General features: G+C 38.6%; 1 protein-coding gene across 1 annotated transcript in view; it reads left to right on the forward strand.

Moving 5' to 3' along the window:
* Positions 1-17513, forward strand: part of LOC140157398 (dynein axonemal heavy chain 5-like) — a 120149-nt gene that overhangs the window by 51539 nt on the left and 51097 nt on the right. The window contains exons 35-47 of the mRNA XM_072180580.1: positions 888-1002; positions 1870-2219; positions 3867-4112; positions 4735-4887; positions 5226-5339; positions 6040-6206; positions 6846-7032; positions 7668-7915; positions 8513-8644; positions 10221-10422; positions 11052-11191; positions 11952-12205; positions 13136-13281. Of these exons, the coding sequence (XP_072036681.1) occupies positions 888-1002; positions 1870-2219; positions 3867-4112; positions 4735-4887; positions 5226-5339; positions 6040-6206; positions 6846-7032; positions 7668-7915; positions 8513-8644; positions 10221-10422; positions 11052-11191; positions 11952-12205; positions 13136-13281 (2454 nt within the window). The remainder of the gene's footprint in view (positions 1-887; positions 1003-1869; positions 2220-3866; positions 4113-4734; positions 4888-5225; positions 5340-6039; positions 6207-6845; positions 7033-7667; positions 7916-8512; positions 8645-10220; positions 10423-11051; positions 11192-11951; positions 12206-13135; positions 13282-17513) is intronic.

Genomic DNA, 17513 nt, shown 5'->3' on the forward strand with positions numbered 1-17513 from the left:
AAATACATAGTAAAGAAGTTATCTTTAGGCCTCATTTTAAGCCTGGTGAACAATACTTGACTTGGGATATGAAACTTGGTATCAATTTAAAGCTGAAATTGTTTTAAATATTATTTTTTTATCTGCATCTGGAGTAGACCATTGACTTTTTCACTCTTTTGCCGCAAAAAATATGCAGATTTAAAACCCTTAAAACTCACTCAATTTTGGAAACTGGAAGTTGTTCAAATTCACTCCAAAACTTCATCTTTCAAATAAAAATTTGTGATTTTTTCACACACTTCTTCATGTAGACACATGTCAGAACCAAATGAGCTAAAAACATGCAAAATTTGAGACAAGTTTAGAACAAAAAGCAGCAACAAGCTCAAATAAGTTGCTGACTCTTTTAACCACATTTCGCAAGTACATAAAACATGGAATGATTTGGTAGTGCGCCCTCAATAGGAGAGATTTATATGTATTTGTAGATACTGTTGACACAAATTCATCTCACAGTCTATCTCTTTGTTTTTTATTTAAATTTGTAAAATTGCCTTGAGATTAAAACATTGGTCAAACTACAAATATCTGAACCAGCACTATGGAATTGATTAACCCTAACTCCCCTGTGCTTCATGGCAAATGAAAAGAAAAGAAGGAATGAATAAAGAGAAAAGATGAACAAATGAAACCTCATTTGATCCCAGCTCGATCATAGTCAGTGTTGCCTATTCTTCATAAGCACAAAGTGCGGCAAATCAGTCATCGATCTCTCAGTCCATAAAATTACCAAGATTCGCAATGAGTCCTGGAGTGTGCTAATCTATCCAGCATGCATACCATCAGCTTATAATTGACTCACTTGATTCATCTTATCTATGCCTCTCATTTTGTTCCTTACCTAGATTCGCACCCGAGTCCTGTTGGAGTTTGCTAATCTATCCAACATGCATGTACTGCTAGTTGGCCCACCAGGGTCCGGCAAGACTGCAATGATGAATGATTTCATCAATTCACTTGGTAAGTGACATATTAACTTTTATTTCACTGATAGCAAATAAGTGTACATTTGACATGAAGCATCTTTGCATTACTGTTATTTTTACCTTGTTTTAAGGTTTAAGTTTGGAATGGGATAGATGGGAAACATGACATGTTGCCCGTGGGGATCGACGCTAAGTCAGGTACCGCGTGAGCAAACTCAAAAGAGCGTACACAAAAGAAACTTCGCGCGTGTAAGATAAGCGATGTCACCAGGTCTGTACGCTGTACCGGCGTCAGCTGAATTCTAATACGCCTAGGGGGCACAGGCATGGAAAATTCCAATCTGTTTATTCACCTATGGATATTAGGTTCTAGGGTTAGATTGACAAGAAAAATGGTGGATTTTTTTAACATGAATAAGCAAGGTATTTGATCAGTTTTGCCATCAAGCAATGGAGGAACAGGAAAAACAGAATTACTTTTTCTGTTCCACCTTTAATATTTGCTCAATGGGGAAAGAGATGAAGTATTATCATAGTTGAATTACAATTAGGATTAAAATTTGGATTAGGATTTACTGGATTAGGATTGGTTAGATTAGGATTATCAGAAGTTATTCAACTGTTTTGCCATGTTTTTGCTCCTTCATCAAATTACCTTTATCTCCCCATAGACCCATCATACCAAAAGACTGGTGTTCTCTGGTGCCTCAACTGCCTCACAACTACAGCAGTTCATTGAAAATAACATCCACTATAATCAATTTACCTTTATCTCCCCACAGACCCATCATACCAAGTAACCAAAAGACTGGTGTTCTCTGGTGCCTCAACCGCCTCACAACTGCAGCAGTTCATTGAAAATAACATCCACCATAATCAATTTACCTTTATCTCCCCACAGACCCATCATACCAAGTAACCAAAAGACTGGTGTTCTCTGGTGCCTCAACCGCCTCACAACTGCAGCAGTTCATTGAAAATAACATCCACCATAGAAGAGGCTTTGTGTACGGTGCCAGAGATAACAAGCGTTTCCAGCTATTTATTGATGATCTGAATCTTCCCCCATCTGATGAGCATGGTATACAGCGATGCAACGAGTTACTACGCCAACTGATGGATGATAAGGTTCTTGTTACGCTGCAGAAACCATTTGAATGGAGGACTATACAGGATTTGATGATATTGTCCTCATTTACGAGTAATGTGTACCCAAGTGCTAATAATAGGACACTACCTGATAGACTTTTGGTAAGTGACAAGTGGGTGGTAGGTTAATGTTGGTTTGGATGAGGCATTTTTCCAGGAAATTCTTGTTCCAATTTCAGAACAAGAATTTCCTGAAATAGGGCCTCATCCCAACCAACATTCTGCACTGTTATGAGTGAGTGAAAGAGGGGTGGGGAATAGAGAATAAGCGATAGAATTCTTGTTTTACTATCCTCTACCGTGTGATAGACGACAGGCAGGTCCAATATTTTGAGTAGTGGATGCCGGTGCACTAGGTAGAGGATAGTAAAGACAACAATTCCTATTGTTTATTCTCGTTCTTAGTCAGTTAAATATTATTTTATTAACTGTAAATTACTTTGTTAAGCCAAAGCAAAGTTACCGTCATAAAAACTCCCCCTATTATAAAATGAACAAAACTTGTTTACAACTTCACACGTATTCTGTTGCGAGTACTGCTAGCGTGTCGCGTATCCCGCACTAGTCTACGCATACAACGCGACACATACGCGCACCTCTACAAGCGTGTTACGCGTTATTATCGTCTACGGCCTGATAGATGGCACCCGAAATCATGCGATTGTCCAATCAGATTATGTGTCTACAAACTAGACCACTCCCACTGACTAAGAATTGTCTGTGACTGATTGATTGATTTGATATTCAATAAGACAACTGCCATTTCAAATTAAGATTGGAAAAGTTAGGAAAACCAGGTGCAGTGAGCGGTATTTATTCAGTAAGCTAGGGGGTCAAAGTAGCAGACAAGAAATGTCATGAATCACAGTACCCTTTTGAGCCAAAATACAGCTTATTTAGCCTATGACAACATGGGGTCATCAGGTAAACTTTTTTCCTAACATATCAAACTAACACCGACACTATTTGGCACTTCACAATATGACTGTAATGGAAAGATTTGGAATAATCAATTTTTGGCAATGTTAACATCAATCTCTTACACAAGACATATCCAACGCTTGATTGTGTCTTTCATGCAGATTTGTGTTCAGGCTAAATAGTTGCGTTTGTGTAAGCGTTGGTGACCCGGAATTATACCATGGGTCATCCATAAACAAATGGCAGCTGTGTTTGGAAAACTTCGGCTTAGGTTCACAAAGCATATCAATGCTGTCCACAATAAGTAGTGCAATATTAATGCTCTGCGTGCTAGGCATAGGCTTCAACATAAAAAGTTCAAGTTTTGAGATATTTTCTCAAAATATCAAGAGCTATGTCAAGAACCACCGAACCAATACTAGGCTTGTTTGTACTCATTTTGATGCATTTTTCATGCTGATTTTTTTTTAAAAAGTTTGAAACTTGTCGTCTGCAGTCGACACCCGCGTGGAGAGAGTTAAGGGACAAAAAAAGAAAACCCTGTTCTACGGGCCCGACCGACCCAGATTTTTCAGTACAACGAATACTGCCCAAATTTTGACAATTTCACAAACAAAATTTTTGTTTTTGTATTTTCCCAAATTGCAAATTTTTACAGATTTGTGTGATTTTTTTTGGGTCATTTCCAAAAATAAAAAAGCCTGACCTACCAACCATACTTGAAAGGTCCGCCCGCCCGTAGAACATATTTTTTTCCGTTGCCTTATGATTATGTAATAACACATTATACCTGTCATTTATTGAACATTCCTATCATTTCTCTTACAGAGACACTTTGTTGTGATAAGTGTACCAGAACCACAAAACTCAGCCCTACAGAGTATCATGGATGCCATATTGGATGGAAACATGACCAAAAACAATGCACAAAGTCTGGCTCAGGAGCTTCATGAGGCCATTGTCAATGCATCCTGCCAACTGCTGACATCTGTCAAGAAAGTGCTGAGACCATCCCCTGTCCCTGGAAAGCATCACTATATGTTTACACTGAGAGACCTGACCAAAGCATTCCAGGTATGTGTTGCCACAAAGGTCACTCTTTGTATGAGAATCTGATTATAATATTTTGCAGTAACCCTTTGACAAGCGCGTACTATCGTGATGTAGGAAAGTCAGAGCTTACAACGCATACGGCGCAAAATTCATTCATAAATTTCCACTTGGCAACAGCAGATCGCCTCAGCAGCCAATCAGAGACAAGTGTGTTTCAACGCAGTAAGTACACTATGTGTGCTTAAAATACGCTCTCATCAAAGGTTTACTGCAAAATATTATAGCATTATGATTTTGCAATGCCATGTGATTATCATGTGATATGAATGCAACGCCATGTGATCATATGAAAGGAATGCAATGTCAGGTAATTCATCACCCGTCTCTGTTAGAGCTCCACTTAGAATTAATAAATGGATATTTGCTACATCTGCATCCCTACTTGTTGCTCAGGATAGTAGCAGTTGCTAGATGTGGTAACCAGGAGACATCAAACAACAATTATCCAATACAAAGACACTTTTAAAGGAGGGATGATGATTGAAAGAGAAGAACAAAAAAAAAGATAGACAACATGATATGTTACAGTAGCAATCACTCTTCTCATTTCCTATTTCTTTTCTCCTTTTTGTCTATTTCACAGTGTTTGCGCAGATTGTCAGAGGAAGCACGAGGGGAAGCTAATATGGTTGTATCGCTATGGAAACATGAGGTGACACGCATCATGCAAGACAGACTATGTCGTACAGCAGACGTCAACTGGTTCAGTGAGAACTTGACTGAAATTCTTAAAGAGGTAACTATAAGAGTGCCTATGATGAAAATTGGGAAGTGATTGATTCTGGATCCAAATGCTTGATGAAGATGATCCAGTTTGATGAGTATAGTTTACTTCTTATGAATGTCCTGTGTGTAAGGATTAGAAATGTATGACATGATGATCTTGCAAAGCTGTATATAAATCAAAAGGCTTGCATTATAACGACGATAAGCTTATCTATAGAGCGTGTTCAATTTACTGTCTCAGGTGGTCACAGACATCAATAGTTGCCAGCTTTAAAAAAGTAACTTCAGATTTCAAATTTCAGAATATACTCATAATTATAATGTAATATTTTTGTGTAAATGTTTCAGCATTTTCCACAGAATCTTGAAGGAGAAGGATGTTATGATCACTTTGTAACATTCCCAATAGAAGCCAGGAGTTACCAGAGGCCTGTTACTTCTCTGTCTCAAAAGTCTATCAGGGTGAGTAGAAACAAATGAGCAATTATATTCCACCATTATAATATTGATTTCTGCATCATTGTATGCATGTACTGTCTATGGGTGGAGCAATGTTGACAGCGATCCCATGTTTTGACCAGTCACAGATTAGTAACATGTTATAGGTGCTGCATATAGCATGCAAAACAGAGAAACGGTATTTGGTAGTAATTATTACTATACCTCATAAATATTTATTAGGTAATCCCGATATCTCATTGGTCAATTGCGTCAGCGTTCCTGCGCTGCATTTTGACTACATCCCTGCGTGCACATAATCATGCAGACAAAGGGATGTATCAAAAACTATTGCACCCTTACGACCATATAGCAGACGACATGCAACAACTTTTATGAACATGTGGTCATACATAGTATGTGCGTAATCACACAGACACAGGGATGAAGCAATATGTACCGCACCCTTACGGCAGACGACTTGCAACAACTTTTATGTCATACATAGAATATTAAGTAACACAGCTCAACTATTTCATTTGGTGACAGACATGTAAAAATTAAACTGGTTTTTATTTTTTTAAGTTAGTTGGTCCTTTGGCACATATAACAAATCTAAATAATGTTGTTTTTGCCACAATGATTATGCCACAACTATCCCAAATTTCTTGCATTTTTTTGTTTTCAAACATTTGAAACAATTTGCTTTTTGTAACATCTGTAGGTTGCATTACAGCCAGTTGAAAGTCTAGAACAAGTACACAAGTGTGTTCACCTGCACCTGACCCGCTACAATGAAGAGTTTGGCAATGTCACTATCAATATCATGTTGTCTGATGATGTCATATATCATGTCATAAGGTTGCACAGAGTCCTCAGTTTCCACAGCAGGTAAGTCTCTTCATAGTCTCTAGATTCACTACAGGGACGCAAGTTTCCCAGAAATTTGCCCCCCCCCCAAATCTGGAAATTAAAAACAAACAAACCAGAATTTGATGATGATATTTAGTCATATAAAGAGCAAAAACATTCTTAAGGGGGGGGGGGGTGATACCCCTATAGCCTATTCCCCAGACAAGCTCCCATAAATGTCCGATGCTGCACACAAGCGCATGGCCGTATATTTGGCCCAACTGAAATAGCCCATTTCAATGTTGATTAGGCCAAATAAAAAATAACATGTGTATCGTCCGGAGTTATTCAAAATTCGGTGAGGGAGGTCCTTATTATTTGTTATTATGGGTTTTTTTTACCATTCATTTCTGTGTAAAATTGCAATTGCAAATAGTTTGTCAACACATCATAAAATTGGGGGGGCCCCCTTCTATTTTTCTTATTTCCCCAAAGCCCTACCACTAACTTGAAGAAAGCATGTCTTTTCATCACAACAATTTTAGAAACAAAGTAAGGAAGTAAGAAAAATGATAAAAATATTTTTAAATCTCCAAAAATCGGTGAGGGCGGGGATGATATACATGTTATTTATTTTACTTGGCCTTATATACTATTCATTGTGGTTTCTTAATACAGTGGTAACATTCTGATGGTTGGAGCTATAGGCAGCCATCTGACTATACTAGTAAATCTAGCTCTTCACGTAGCAGATATGCCAATACATCCTATAGATACATCAAGACCTAACAACTTCTTTGATGGCCTGCGTTCAGCGGTGAGATTAGCTGGCACAGAAGGCAAGATGCTCACACTAGTCTTTACGGTGAGTTTATTGGATAGTGTGCAAAGTAATTCTATATTGAAAATGTGATGCAGTATACTTTGAAGATGTATCATGCTTATGATGTTGCAAAATTTTAAAAGAAATGGGTGAGGCACAGTCTGTTATTTTAACATTTGGGGTGTGTTTTTTGCATTCTCTGACAAAACAAAACAAGCACACAAGATTTGATTTGATTTGTTCAGCTTTTGACAACCCTGGATAACCCAAGAAAGCCCCTATTGGGGTCCATTTGAACACCGGGACGGGTTGGGAACAGTCAGGTGTTAACACCCTACTCTTTTTCGAAACTGGCTGCGAGTTACATGTACAGGTATGGCTCTCTCTCTCTGTACACAGGCCCAATGGCTTAATGTCCCCTCCGAAGGACAGAGTACTTTCATGATTCATTTGACCCAATTCTAAATGAAGCATTGGGAGAGCGGAAGTCTGAATTTAATCTACAGATGTTGCCAATTAATTTCAGACATTTTTTTCCCAAGCCACCGCCAGGAGTTGAACCCTAACCATTAGACCATGCTCTCACGCTCAAGCCAGGCATACTTGGGGTTTTGCCCTCATATTGATTTGAATACATAATGTAAGTGACAGTATATTTTTGAAATATTCTTTTCCAGGCTGCTGATCTGAAAGAAGATGTGTACTTGGATGCGATCAACAGCCTCCTAATATGTGGTGAATACCCACCACTCTTCTCCAATGATGAACTAGATGGACTGCTGCAAGCTCTTGGACCAGCCATGAAGAGGAACTTCCCTCATCTGTTGATAGATCCAACTAAATTCTTTGTGTCTAGGGTCAAGACTAATCTTCACATTATACTGTGCATGCCTCCGACGCATTCTTTGTTGAGAATCGCAAGCAGGTGGGTATTTGGGGATATTCTATCTGAAAACCATACCCCGCTGTAGAAGATTTAGCTGAAATCTTCTACAAAGGGAGTATGGGTTTCAAATAGAATAAATAATTGGGTAGTTTCTATACGAAATACTCACTCCAGTCATGGAAGGTATGGATGTAGTCATATACAGGGGGGGTATGGGTTTCAAAATAACTGACCGACCAAATTCCATTTGAAAAACATACTCCCTCTGTGGAAGGCATTTTTAAACATTTTTCACATGGGTATTGTAGATTTCAAATGGAATAGTCCAATGTCAGTGACAGCATAGGGGGTAATCCTTGTCACAAATTTGACTTCCGAGAGAACATTCCATCCTCCCATGGCGCATAAAGCATTAGAGATATGCTCGGAAGTTCGAACTCGGACCGTGAGATCTCATGCAGTTCAGTCTTGGCAATTCATTTTTGTTGTACACCACATCAGTCGATGAACAGTTAAGCTCTTTGTAATCTATCATATACATTTCTCTGTCTGTAGCTGCACAAGTCGTCAGTAAGAATTAGCATTGTATTCTATAGTGTATATATAATGCTTTATATTTTGCCCTTTACTACACAGCCAATATCCAGGCCTACTTAGTGGCATGCAGATCAACTGGAATTGTGATTGGTCCCAAAGTGCTCTGCTTGGTGAAGCTAATTACTTTGTACATAAACATGCATTGGCCAAAGAGAGCAGCCTAGAAACTAGGTAAGAATTACAAGTAAAATTGGAAAACTTATTTCTTGAGCGATGGAACCATTATATTATATAGCCTTGTCTTGTGGTACTGTTTTAACCCCCTGAGCACTACCTGCCGATCTAACATTGTCTCTGATTAGTGAATTACATGATATCTTCATTTTAATCACCAATCAGAATGGAGCTTTGCAAATAATTCACCCCAAATTTTTTTGTGTGGTGAAATTATTGTAACAATGTTGCTGATTGGTCCAATTGATAATGAAAACTTCTTTTTGACTAAGAGGCAGGTAGCTCTCATGGGGTTAAGCAATGCACACTTACTGTGAGCATATTCTTTTGGTGATAGAAATTGGTCAAAGAAGAAGCCCCACCAGAGCAGTTCTTCTGGGGTAAGCCAAACCTGCCTGGTTACCAAATTAATAAGTGACAAGGTTATCTCTGAATTTGATAGGTGCTAATTGATGCAATAACATTAAAACATCAATTAGTGCCTGTCAATGCAGAGATAGCCTTGTCACTGATTAATTTGATAACTGGGCAGGTTTAGTTCACCCCAGAAGAACTGCTCTGGTGGGGCTTCCTCTTTAAGACATAAGATGAGTAAAGAGTATGTTTGATATGGTAAACTGGTTTTATGGTGCCTGGTAATGCTGGTTTCATACTATCATGCCGCTGAGCAACGTGCCGAGTTTCCAGCAGAGAAGAATAGCAGTTGTTTACATTTTGAGAGCATGCACAGCTTAAACAAGGAAGTGGGGTTCTGATTGGCTGATTCAATCATCTGACAATCATAACAGCAGACCGATAATGTGATTGGGCGATAATTCGTCAAAACGTTGGTCGGCGCAGAGCAGCGCTCATGAAGATAACACAAAGTTCCGCGTATATCGCTCATTAACAAACAGGGCGCTCGCCTGAGCAAGGGACTGCCGTTCTTCTCTAAAACTGTGTGTAATGCATAAAGGCAAACAAATTAGACAGCTTAGTTGTTATTCATGTTTTGACAGATATCTCAAGGATTGCAAGTTCTATAAAGTCCTTGATTTGAATTTCTTAAGAGGCCTAAAGGTCTGTTCATACTACGCCGCAATTGCTTTGTGGTGTGGTGTGTTGCCGCACTACATCGTACTGCAAAATACTGCTTTGCAGTATCGCAATAAAGTTAAATACATTTTAACTTGGCAATGCGACAAGTTGCATTGAGTTGCAGCAAAAAGTAATGGATACATCGACAATGCACCGCAAAGCAATTGCGGCGTAACATGAACGAACCATTACAGGAAGAGCCACATGTTACTTTTCACACTGCTTGGCTAATCCATTTGATATCCATGTACCCCTTATGGAAGACATGACCATAATCATCCACACAGGGAGTGTGAATTTCAAATGGGGTTACCTGAATGTGTTACTCCATTTGAAATATACACCCCCCCCCCTGTTTTGGAGGTTAACTCATGTCTTCCATAGGAGGTGTGCAGATTTGAAATGGATAGCCCAATGTGAAGGCTTTTTTTAGTGCAAAATAAACTGACAAAACAATTTGTTTTACATGTCTGTTTTCTTGTTTAAATGACTATAGAGAAAGCCTGGTGTCTTGCCTAGCCAACATCCATAGCTTTGTCCTCCATGATTGCAATCAAGTTCCTTGGGCAGGAAGTACGGAAGACACGGTTGCCATAACAACACTCAAGTTGCATGGCAAGAAAGACACTGTCAAAGTGCAGACACAAGAGGTACCAAACTTGCCGTATACAAAGCTGTTAATGAAGGAACGTATACAGGTCAGTTGTAAGAGATAAAGGTAATTTTTATTTCTTCTGTGGTCAAGGTACGCGCTGGTGATCGGCGATCGCGTAAAAGTGGCAAGGTCTCCTCTCCTCCCATTTTGGGTAAGTCGGCTTGTTGTCAAGACTGTTGATCAGACAAGCAGCCTGATTGTTTATCAGCTGTGTGTTTACCCTTGTACGCAATATGCACAGCCCAGACCACAGAAGAAATAAAAAATAAACTTTGAAATTTGATTTAAAGGCCCATTCAGTGATCCCAGCCAAATTGTCATTTAAATTTTTCAACATTTTTCACTTAAAAATATGCAATGACAATTTAAATGACTTATCCTCACTTACAAATGAGCAAATTGCTGAATAGGCCTTTAAAATATGCTGGGATTTATGTACTTCTTGTAGCATGGTATGACATGTATTTGTATAATTGTGGTAGCTTCATTGTGGGTGATGTTTACCAATATATACTGGCATCTAGTATTCTACTAAAACATTGGACTTGCTTATGCCCTTTCCTTTGTGACACAGTATACATGTAGACACAAAAATAAAAATTATTATTATTCTCCAACAATCACTTAAATTTACTTCAATTTTATACTAAATAATTTTTTTGCAATTAATAGCTTCGACACAGAGACCCCAAGAACCCAGGGAGACACGAGATCTTCATCGGCCCTAGAACTTTTCGACGCTTCTTGGATTGCTTCCGATACCTGTACAGCACCAAGAGTAGATTAAACACTGCAAAGGTTGGAAGACTCAGGTAAGTGTCTTTTGGGCTTTTAGAAAACCCATCGTTTTTGCTGAAATTTGAAAATTAAAAAAAACCAATAACATGGATGGCAATGGCATTGTGGAAGAATCACAGTTTTTTTGTTTTTTTTATAATAATTTGATGAGTTCTGGTTATGTGATCCGGGGCCTATTTCACTAAACTTTTAATCCTTTGTATGTCATTCAAGTGACCGTTTGCAAGTTGCAAATACCCTTTTACTAGACATAACTTTACAAAGGGTCCCTGTAGTAAATCCCATCATAAGTCATGTTAGTGAAATGGATTTTACTATGTGCCTAGAAAAATTAGCGGGACATATATTCCCGCACTGCATAATTGCTTGTCTAATTGTAAAGTTCAAACCCCCATCAACAACAAAAAATGACACCACAGTCAACATCCCACTTTATCAATTAAAATGTCAAAATGTAAAGCTGATGATATGTTCCAATTAACACATTGTAGTCACTGATAAAGGGGTGTGAAATCTCCTCTTTTAAGCTGAATTCCTCTTTTTTGGCAATTTCTTTGAGGCAAAATTTTAGCTTTTTCTTTCATTTTCAGCCCATTTTGAGCATATTTCAGTGCTTTTCCTCTTGTTTCCTCTTTTTTGAACAAAGTTCATCTTTTTTCAATAGAGATCACCCACACCCTTGCTGATAATGTTCCCATTAACACATTGTTGCAGGAAAGCTTTAGATTGTTTGGAGTCACTTATAATGTTCCCATTAACATATTATTGTTGCAGGAAAGCTTTAGATTGTTTGTCCAAAACTTACCAGGATACTAAAGCTAAGAAACTGGAAATCAAGAAGTTAGAAACCCTGTACAAAGAAGCCAGTCAAAATACAGCAGACTTATTGGAGCAACTATCAGCTAGAGCTACTGTGTTGGAGAAAACCAAGGCATTGTATACGGAGGCTAGTAATAGTCTCAGTGCTTTCCTGCAGATGAATGAAGTGGAGAGTGAAGAAGAGGTTGAAGATGAACTGCTTATGGATGGTGAGAGAGAGGACTTTGTGTACTCAGGTTAATTCTGATTAGGCTATGCTTCGGTTCACCTCAAGTGCAGTAGTGATGTCAATCAGTTTTTTACGGTTGCGCCGCAAGCGTGCTGACAAACCATTCTTGTATGTGTGTGTTTAATTGGCACTTAACTTTATGTGATTTAGTATTGTGACCAGCAAAATGTGCACCTATGTTACTAATGAACTTGGAGGTGAACCAAAGTTAAGTATGTTAACCCGATGAGAACTACCTGCCGATTGGCCAAAAAGAAGTTTTCATTATCAATTGAACCAATCAGCAACATTGTTAGAATAGTTTCACCATGCAAAAATATGGGGTGAATTATTTGCAAAGCTCCATTCTGATTGGTGATTAAAGTGAAGATATCATGTAATTGACCAATCAGAGGCAATGTTAGATAGGCAGGTAGTGCTCAGGGGGGTTAATTTAGAGTTGAACTGCTGATAGATAGTGAGTGATAGAGAGCTTTACATACTGCTTTTCTTGAGAATGTAAGAAGAAAAAAAGAAAGAATCAAGAATGAATGAATTATTGTTGATGAATGTTAAAAATATTAGTTCATTCACATATATTATGAATGTAATTATTTATTATTTGTGCAAATATACTTCAGTAAGTTAAGTTTGTACATTTGTTTATTCAGTCCCCCCTTCTCCTTGGAGATTAGTATTAGATACTAAAGGGCTACCCTGGTTAAAGAAAGATTAACCAGGGTTGCAACACCTGCAACTGGTTGCAAAGAATCAGTGTTTAACATGCTGTTTCTGGTGTTGGATTTCCCATTGGGTGCTCCCAGGTGCGGGCTGGTATTTTACCAGAGTGAGGGAATGAGCGCCCTCTGCCTCCCTAGCTCAGTTGCTGAAATAAATAAATAAACTTTTGGATTTCTTGATTTGCTTTCAGATGAAAGAGATGAATATGACCAAGCTTTTGAGAGACAGAGGGAGGAAACCTTGTTATCAAGGCGAAAGATGATTGAAGAAGAACTTGGTACTTCTCAGAAGAAAGTAGAAACTTGTAGAGCTAGCTTACAGAAAAGCCATGAACAGGTAGGGACAGTAGCATAGCCAGGGGGGCAGAGTGGGGGAGAGACGGAGGGAGGGAACCTTGTTATCAAGGGGTAAGATGATTGAAGAAGAACTTGGTACTTCTCAGAAGAAAGTAGAAACTTGTAGAGCTAGCTTACAGAAAAGCCATGAACAGGTAGGGACAGTAGCATAGCCAGGGGGGCAGAGTGGGGGAGAGACAGAGGAGGAAACCTTGTTATCAAGGCGTAAGATGATTGAAGAAGAACTTGGTACTTCTCAGAAGAAAGTAGAAACTTGCAGAGCTAGCTTACAGAAAAGCCATGAACAGGTAGGGACAGTAGCATAGCCAGGGGGGCAGAGTGGGGGAGAGACAGAGGGAGGAAACCTTGTTATCAAGGCGTAAGATGATTGAAGAAGAACTTGGTACTTCTCAGAAGAAAGTAGAAACTTGCAGAGCTAGCTTACAGAAAAGCCATGAACAGGTAGGGACAGTAGCATAGCCGGGGGGCAGAGTGGGGGAGAGACAGAGGAGGAAACCTTGTTATCAAGGCGTAAGATGATTGAAGAAGAACTTGGTACTTCTCAGAAGAAAGTAGAAACTTGTAGAGCTAGCTTACAGAAAAGCCATGAACAGGTAGGGACAGTAGCATAGCCAGTGGGGGAGAGACAGAGGGGGGAAACCTTGTTATCAAGGCTAAGATGATTGAAGAAGAACTTGGTACTTCTCAGAAGAAAGTAGAAACTTGTAGAGCTAGCTTACAGAAAAGCCATGAACAGGTAGGGACAGTAGCATAGCCGGGGGGCAGAGTGGGGAGAGACAGAGGGAGGAAACCTTGTTATCAAGGCGTAAGATGATTGAAGAAGAACTTGGTACTTCTCAGAAGAAAGTAGAAACTTGTAGAGCTAGCTTACAGAAAAGCCATGAACAGGTAGGGACAGTAGCATAGCCAGGGGGGCAGAGTGGGGGAGAGACAGAGGAGGAAACCTTGTTATCAAGGCGAAAGATGATTGAAGAAGAGCTTGGTACTTCTCAGAAGAAAGTAGAAACTTGTAGAGCTAGCTTACAGAAAAGCCATGAACAGGTAGGGACAGTAGCATAGCCGGGGGGCAGAGTGGGGGAGAGACAGAGGAGGAAACCTTGTTATCAAGGCGAAAGATGATTGAAGAAGAACTTGGTACTTCTCAGAAGAAAGTAGAAACTTGTAGAGCTAGCTTACAGAAAAGCCATGAACAGGTAGGTACTATCATGGGCAGATCCTCTTGTATGCTTTGAAAAAGTTTATATATTTTTGCAGAAGGGCTTATTTTGTCCATACCATTGTCAAGAGATGTTTATATTTCCATGACTTAAGACTGGGGGTCTGGATCAATTCAGCAATGTGCGGACAAAGCCAAAAATAAAGGTTCATGGAATTTGCCTAAATCTTGTGATAGGAAAGGTATTTGGGTCTAATGATTTTGTAACTTGATCAAAAATTCGAAAATCCCTTGTTGCCATGGTAACGGTTCTTTGAAGATTGCCACAGGGAAAGTCCATTTTTTCAATTTTACAGTTCAAAAATGACACATTTTTCTAGCTAGCACTAATGAAATTTCTAGAAGTATGGAACAATTTAAATTGCTGCTGATAAATACCTATGTATTAGACGTTACAAAAATAGTATTGCCAGTTTTCTCACCCACCTAGAATATTGTGTAATATGCAATGCAAAATCCCTCTTTTTTGCAATTTTTTTCATTAGTAAAAGTGGTATAACTTTAAAATTCAATAACTCTCAAGAAGAAGTTTGCTGATTAAAGTCAGGGGTTGGATGAGAATGACTATGAATGGGGATGATCAACCAACCAATAAAAAAATTGGGGTCTTTACCCCATAACGAAGTTTTACTTTGAAGAAAGTTCGCTATTTTCGATAAAAATGAGCTAATTACATAGCACTTTCACAGTATAAAAAATCCTTTATTGGCTTGTGATTTGCAAGTAACATACCCAGAATAGTTCATTGACCCATCATAACCATTGGTTATCATTTATTTAAGTAATTTTCACTTAGTAAACTGCCAGTGACCCCTGCTCCAGCCATATGGTTTAATGCATGAAAAATATGCAAAGTTGGGCGCAAAATGGTTACCATGGGCATTAATTTCTTGGTGGTGGTTATCTGTCTTTTACAATTTCTACTCTTCCTAAACAATGGATACATCGATTATAACTATTGAAACCAAATAAAACACATTATATTTCAGTTGGTCACTACTCTGGAGTAGGCTAGGGGTTTCCATGTATAATAATCATTAGGCCTAAATAAATTAAGTTTAGTTCTAAGACTGCATGATACTGAAAACAAATCTCAAATGTAAGAAAGATCAAACATTGTACAAAACAATAGAAAAATGTTTATAAAAACATGGGGGACTGGATAATGCACTTGAATTATTGTTTTTAAAATGCAATGTCACAGTTTTTTTTTTTTTTTTTTTTTTTGAAAGTTAAATGTGGACATGGTGAAGCCATTGCCAATCCATCATAAAGTGATGCTCAAGTCTTTACTTTGTGTAGATTGTTAGAATTATAAACGGAGTCGCTCATGTGTGGGATTTTCTAATGAGATCATGAACAGTGCCTGACAGATGTCTGTGAGAGTTTTGATGCTGACACTGCTAAGTTTGTCATCTTGTACTCTAAATAATCTATTTGTCCCCAAAGTAATAGGAGTAATGGGATGATAAAGTTCTGGTTTCTGCACCGCTTGCTTTAGGCAATCTTGATATACCATTGTATCTGCAGGATCTGCAAGTTCCTCATTGATCTCTCGGAAAAAAAACTACTTGTGTGTTGTGGGGTCAGATACTCGTCTCAGATGTAGCTAAATGCCCTCTTGCTGTTATTTTACATCCGCCAAAAAACGCATTTGCTTAGCAACAGCAGAAGGGTCTCTCTATTCCCAGCCCGGATTCCCAGTGACCTCTCCATGCTCATACCCATCAATAATAAATTCTTTCTGCTTCTTGGAAATTGGGTTTGTTTGTTTCTTGCTGACTATAGGTTAAATACCAATAATTATGTATTACACGGGTTTCAATGGCAAAATGGCTAATTTCGGGTGGACGTTTCTCATATTCAGAGCTCTCACAGTTAAATGCCACTAATATTAGGTGTAACTATATGATTTAGATGCCAAATGATAAAAAACTCAACATAGGTTGACCTGAGACTTTTCTTGTTTTAACGCACTGAACCGTAAACACCTTAAAATGGCAGTGCGCACTCGAAGCTGAACGTTACAATATGGTAGGACGAATATTTACTAAAACCGTAGCCGTGCGTATGAATTTTGGTGTTATTACAACAAAAATGTCATATAATGAGAGAAAATATACCATTTTGAAGCATCAAACCCTAAAAAGTACTTTTTTGGCTATATTACTTGGTCAATTTCAGCGATTTTAAAGCAGTCCTTTCAGATGCCATGCAAACAAATAGTTACTCGTCGTATTTCCATACCGCCCAGGCCTATAAGTGGTATATAACCTTTAGGGCCAATTCATGACCTAATCATATCTCTGATTCAGAAAGAATGCATTGCTGTCCGTTTGTATTTCCTCATATCTTGGCTAGAAGGCTTTTTTATTTTGATGTTTGTAATTTTGTCATATTTTCCTGACTGAATGTGAGCTACTAGCGGCAATGCTTCAATGCTTTATGTATGTCGATGTACATGTTTCCTTGGATAACTGAATAGCGTTTGCAATACCTCTTGAATCCACCGTAGCTAGTAGATTCATCTACTGAAGATAAAGCTTCACATACTTCCTATTACTGATTGGTGTTCTCGTAGAATTGGTGAACACTGTAGCTTGTACCGGGTTAGTACTAGTACTATAGCTGCCTGATGTTAAAAGCAGCACATAGTTCATGATGTTGATGATTTTCAAATGTTTCTTGGTTAACATTTTCTGATGTTGAATTCCCTGAAGATCCATCTGCTGGAGCTGAAACTTTACATGCTTCCTGATGTTGAGGGCTAGGCTTAAAACTTCCAAACGGCGTGCCAAAAAGAATTGCTTACTCCTTCCGGCCTGCCAACTAATCTTTGCTCCCCCGCACATGACATATGTTTGAGTTCCCAATTTGCAAACCTTATAATAATGGTCTAGATGTACATGTATAATGCAAGCGTAGTGAGCAAAGAATTTTGCATATTTGAACATTTCTGCACTGTTTTTCTAAGCCCATATCAGAGCGTGTCTGTA

Source organism: Amphiura filiformis, chromosome 7 (assembly GCF_039555335.1).
Source record: "Amphiura filiformis chromosome 7, Afil_fr2py, whole genome shotgun sequence".
NCBI lineage: Eukaryota > Metazoa > Echinodermata > Ophiuroidea > Amphilepidida > Amphiuridae > Amphiura > Amphiura filiformis.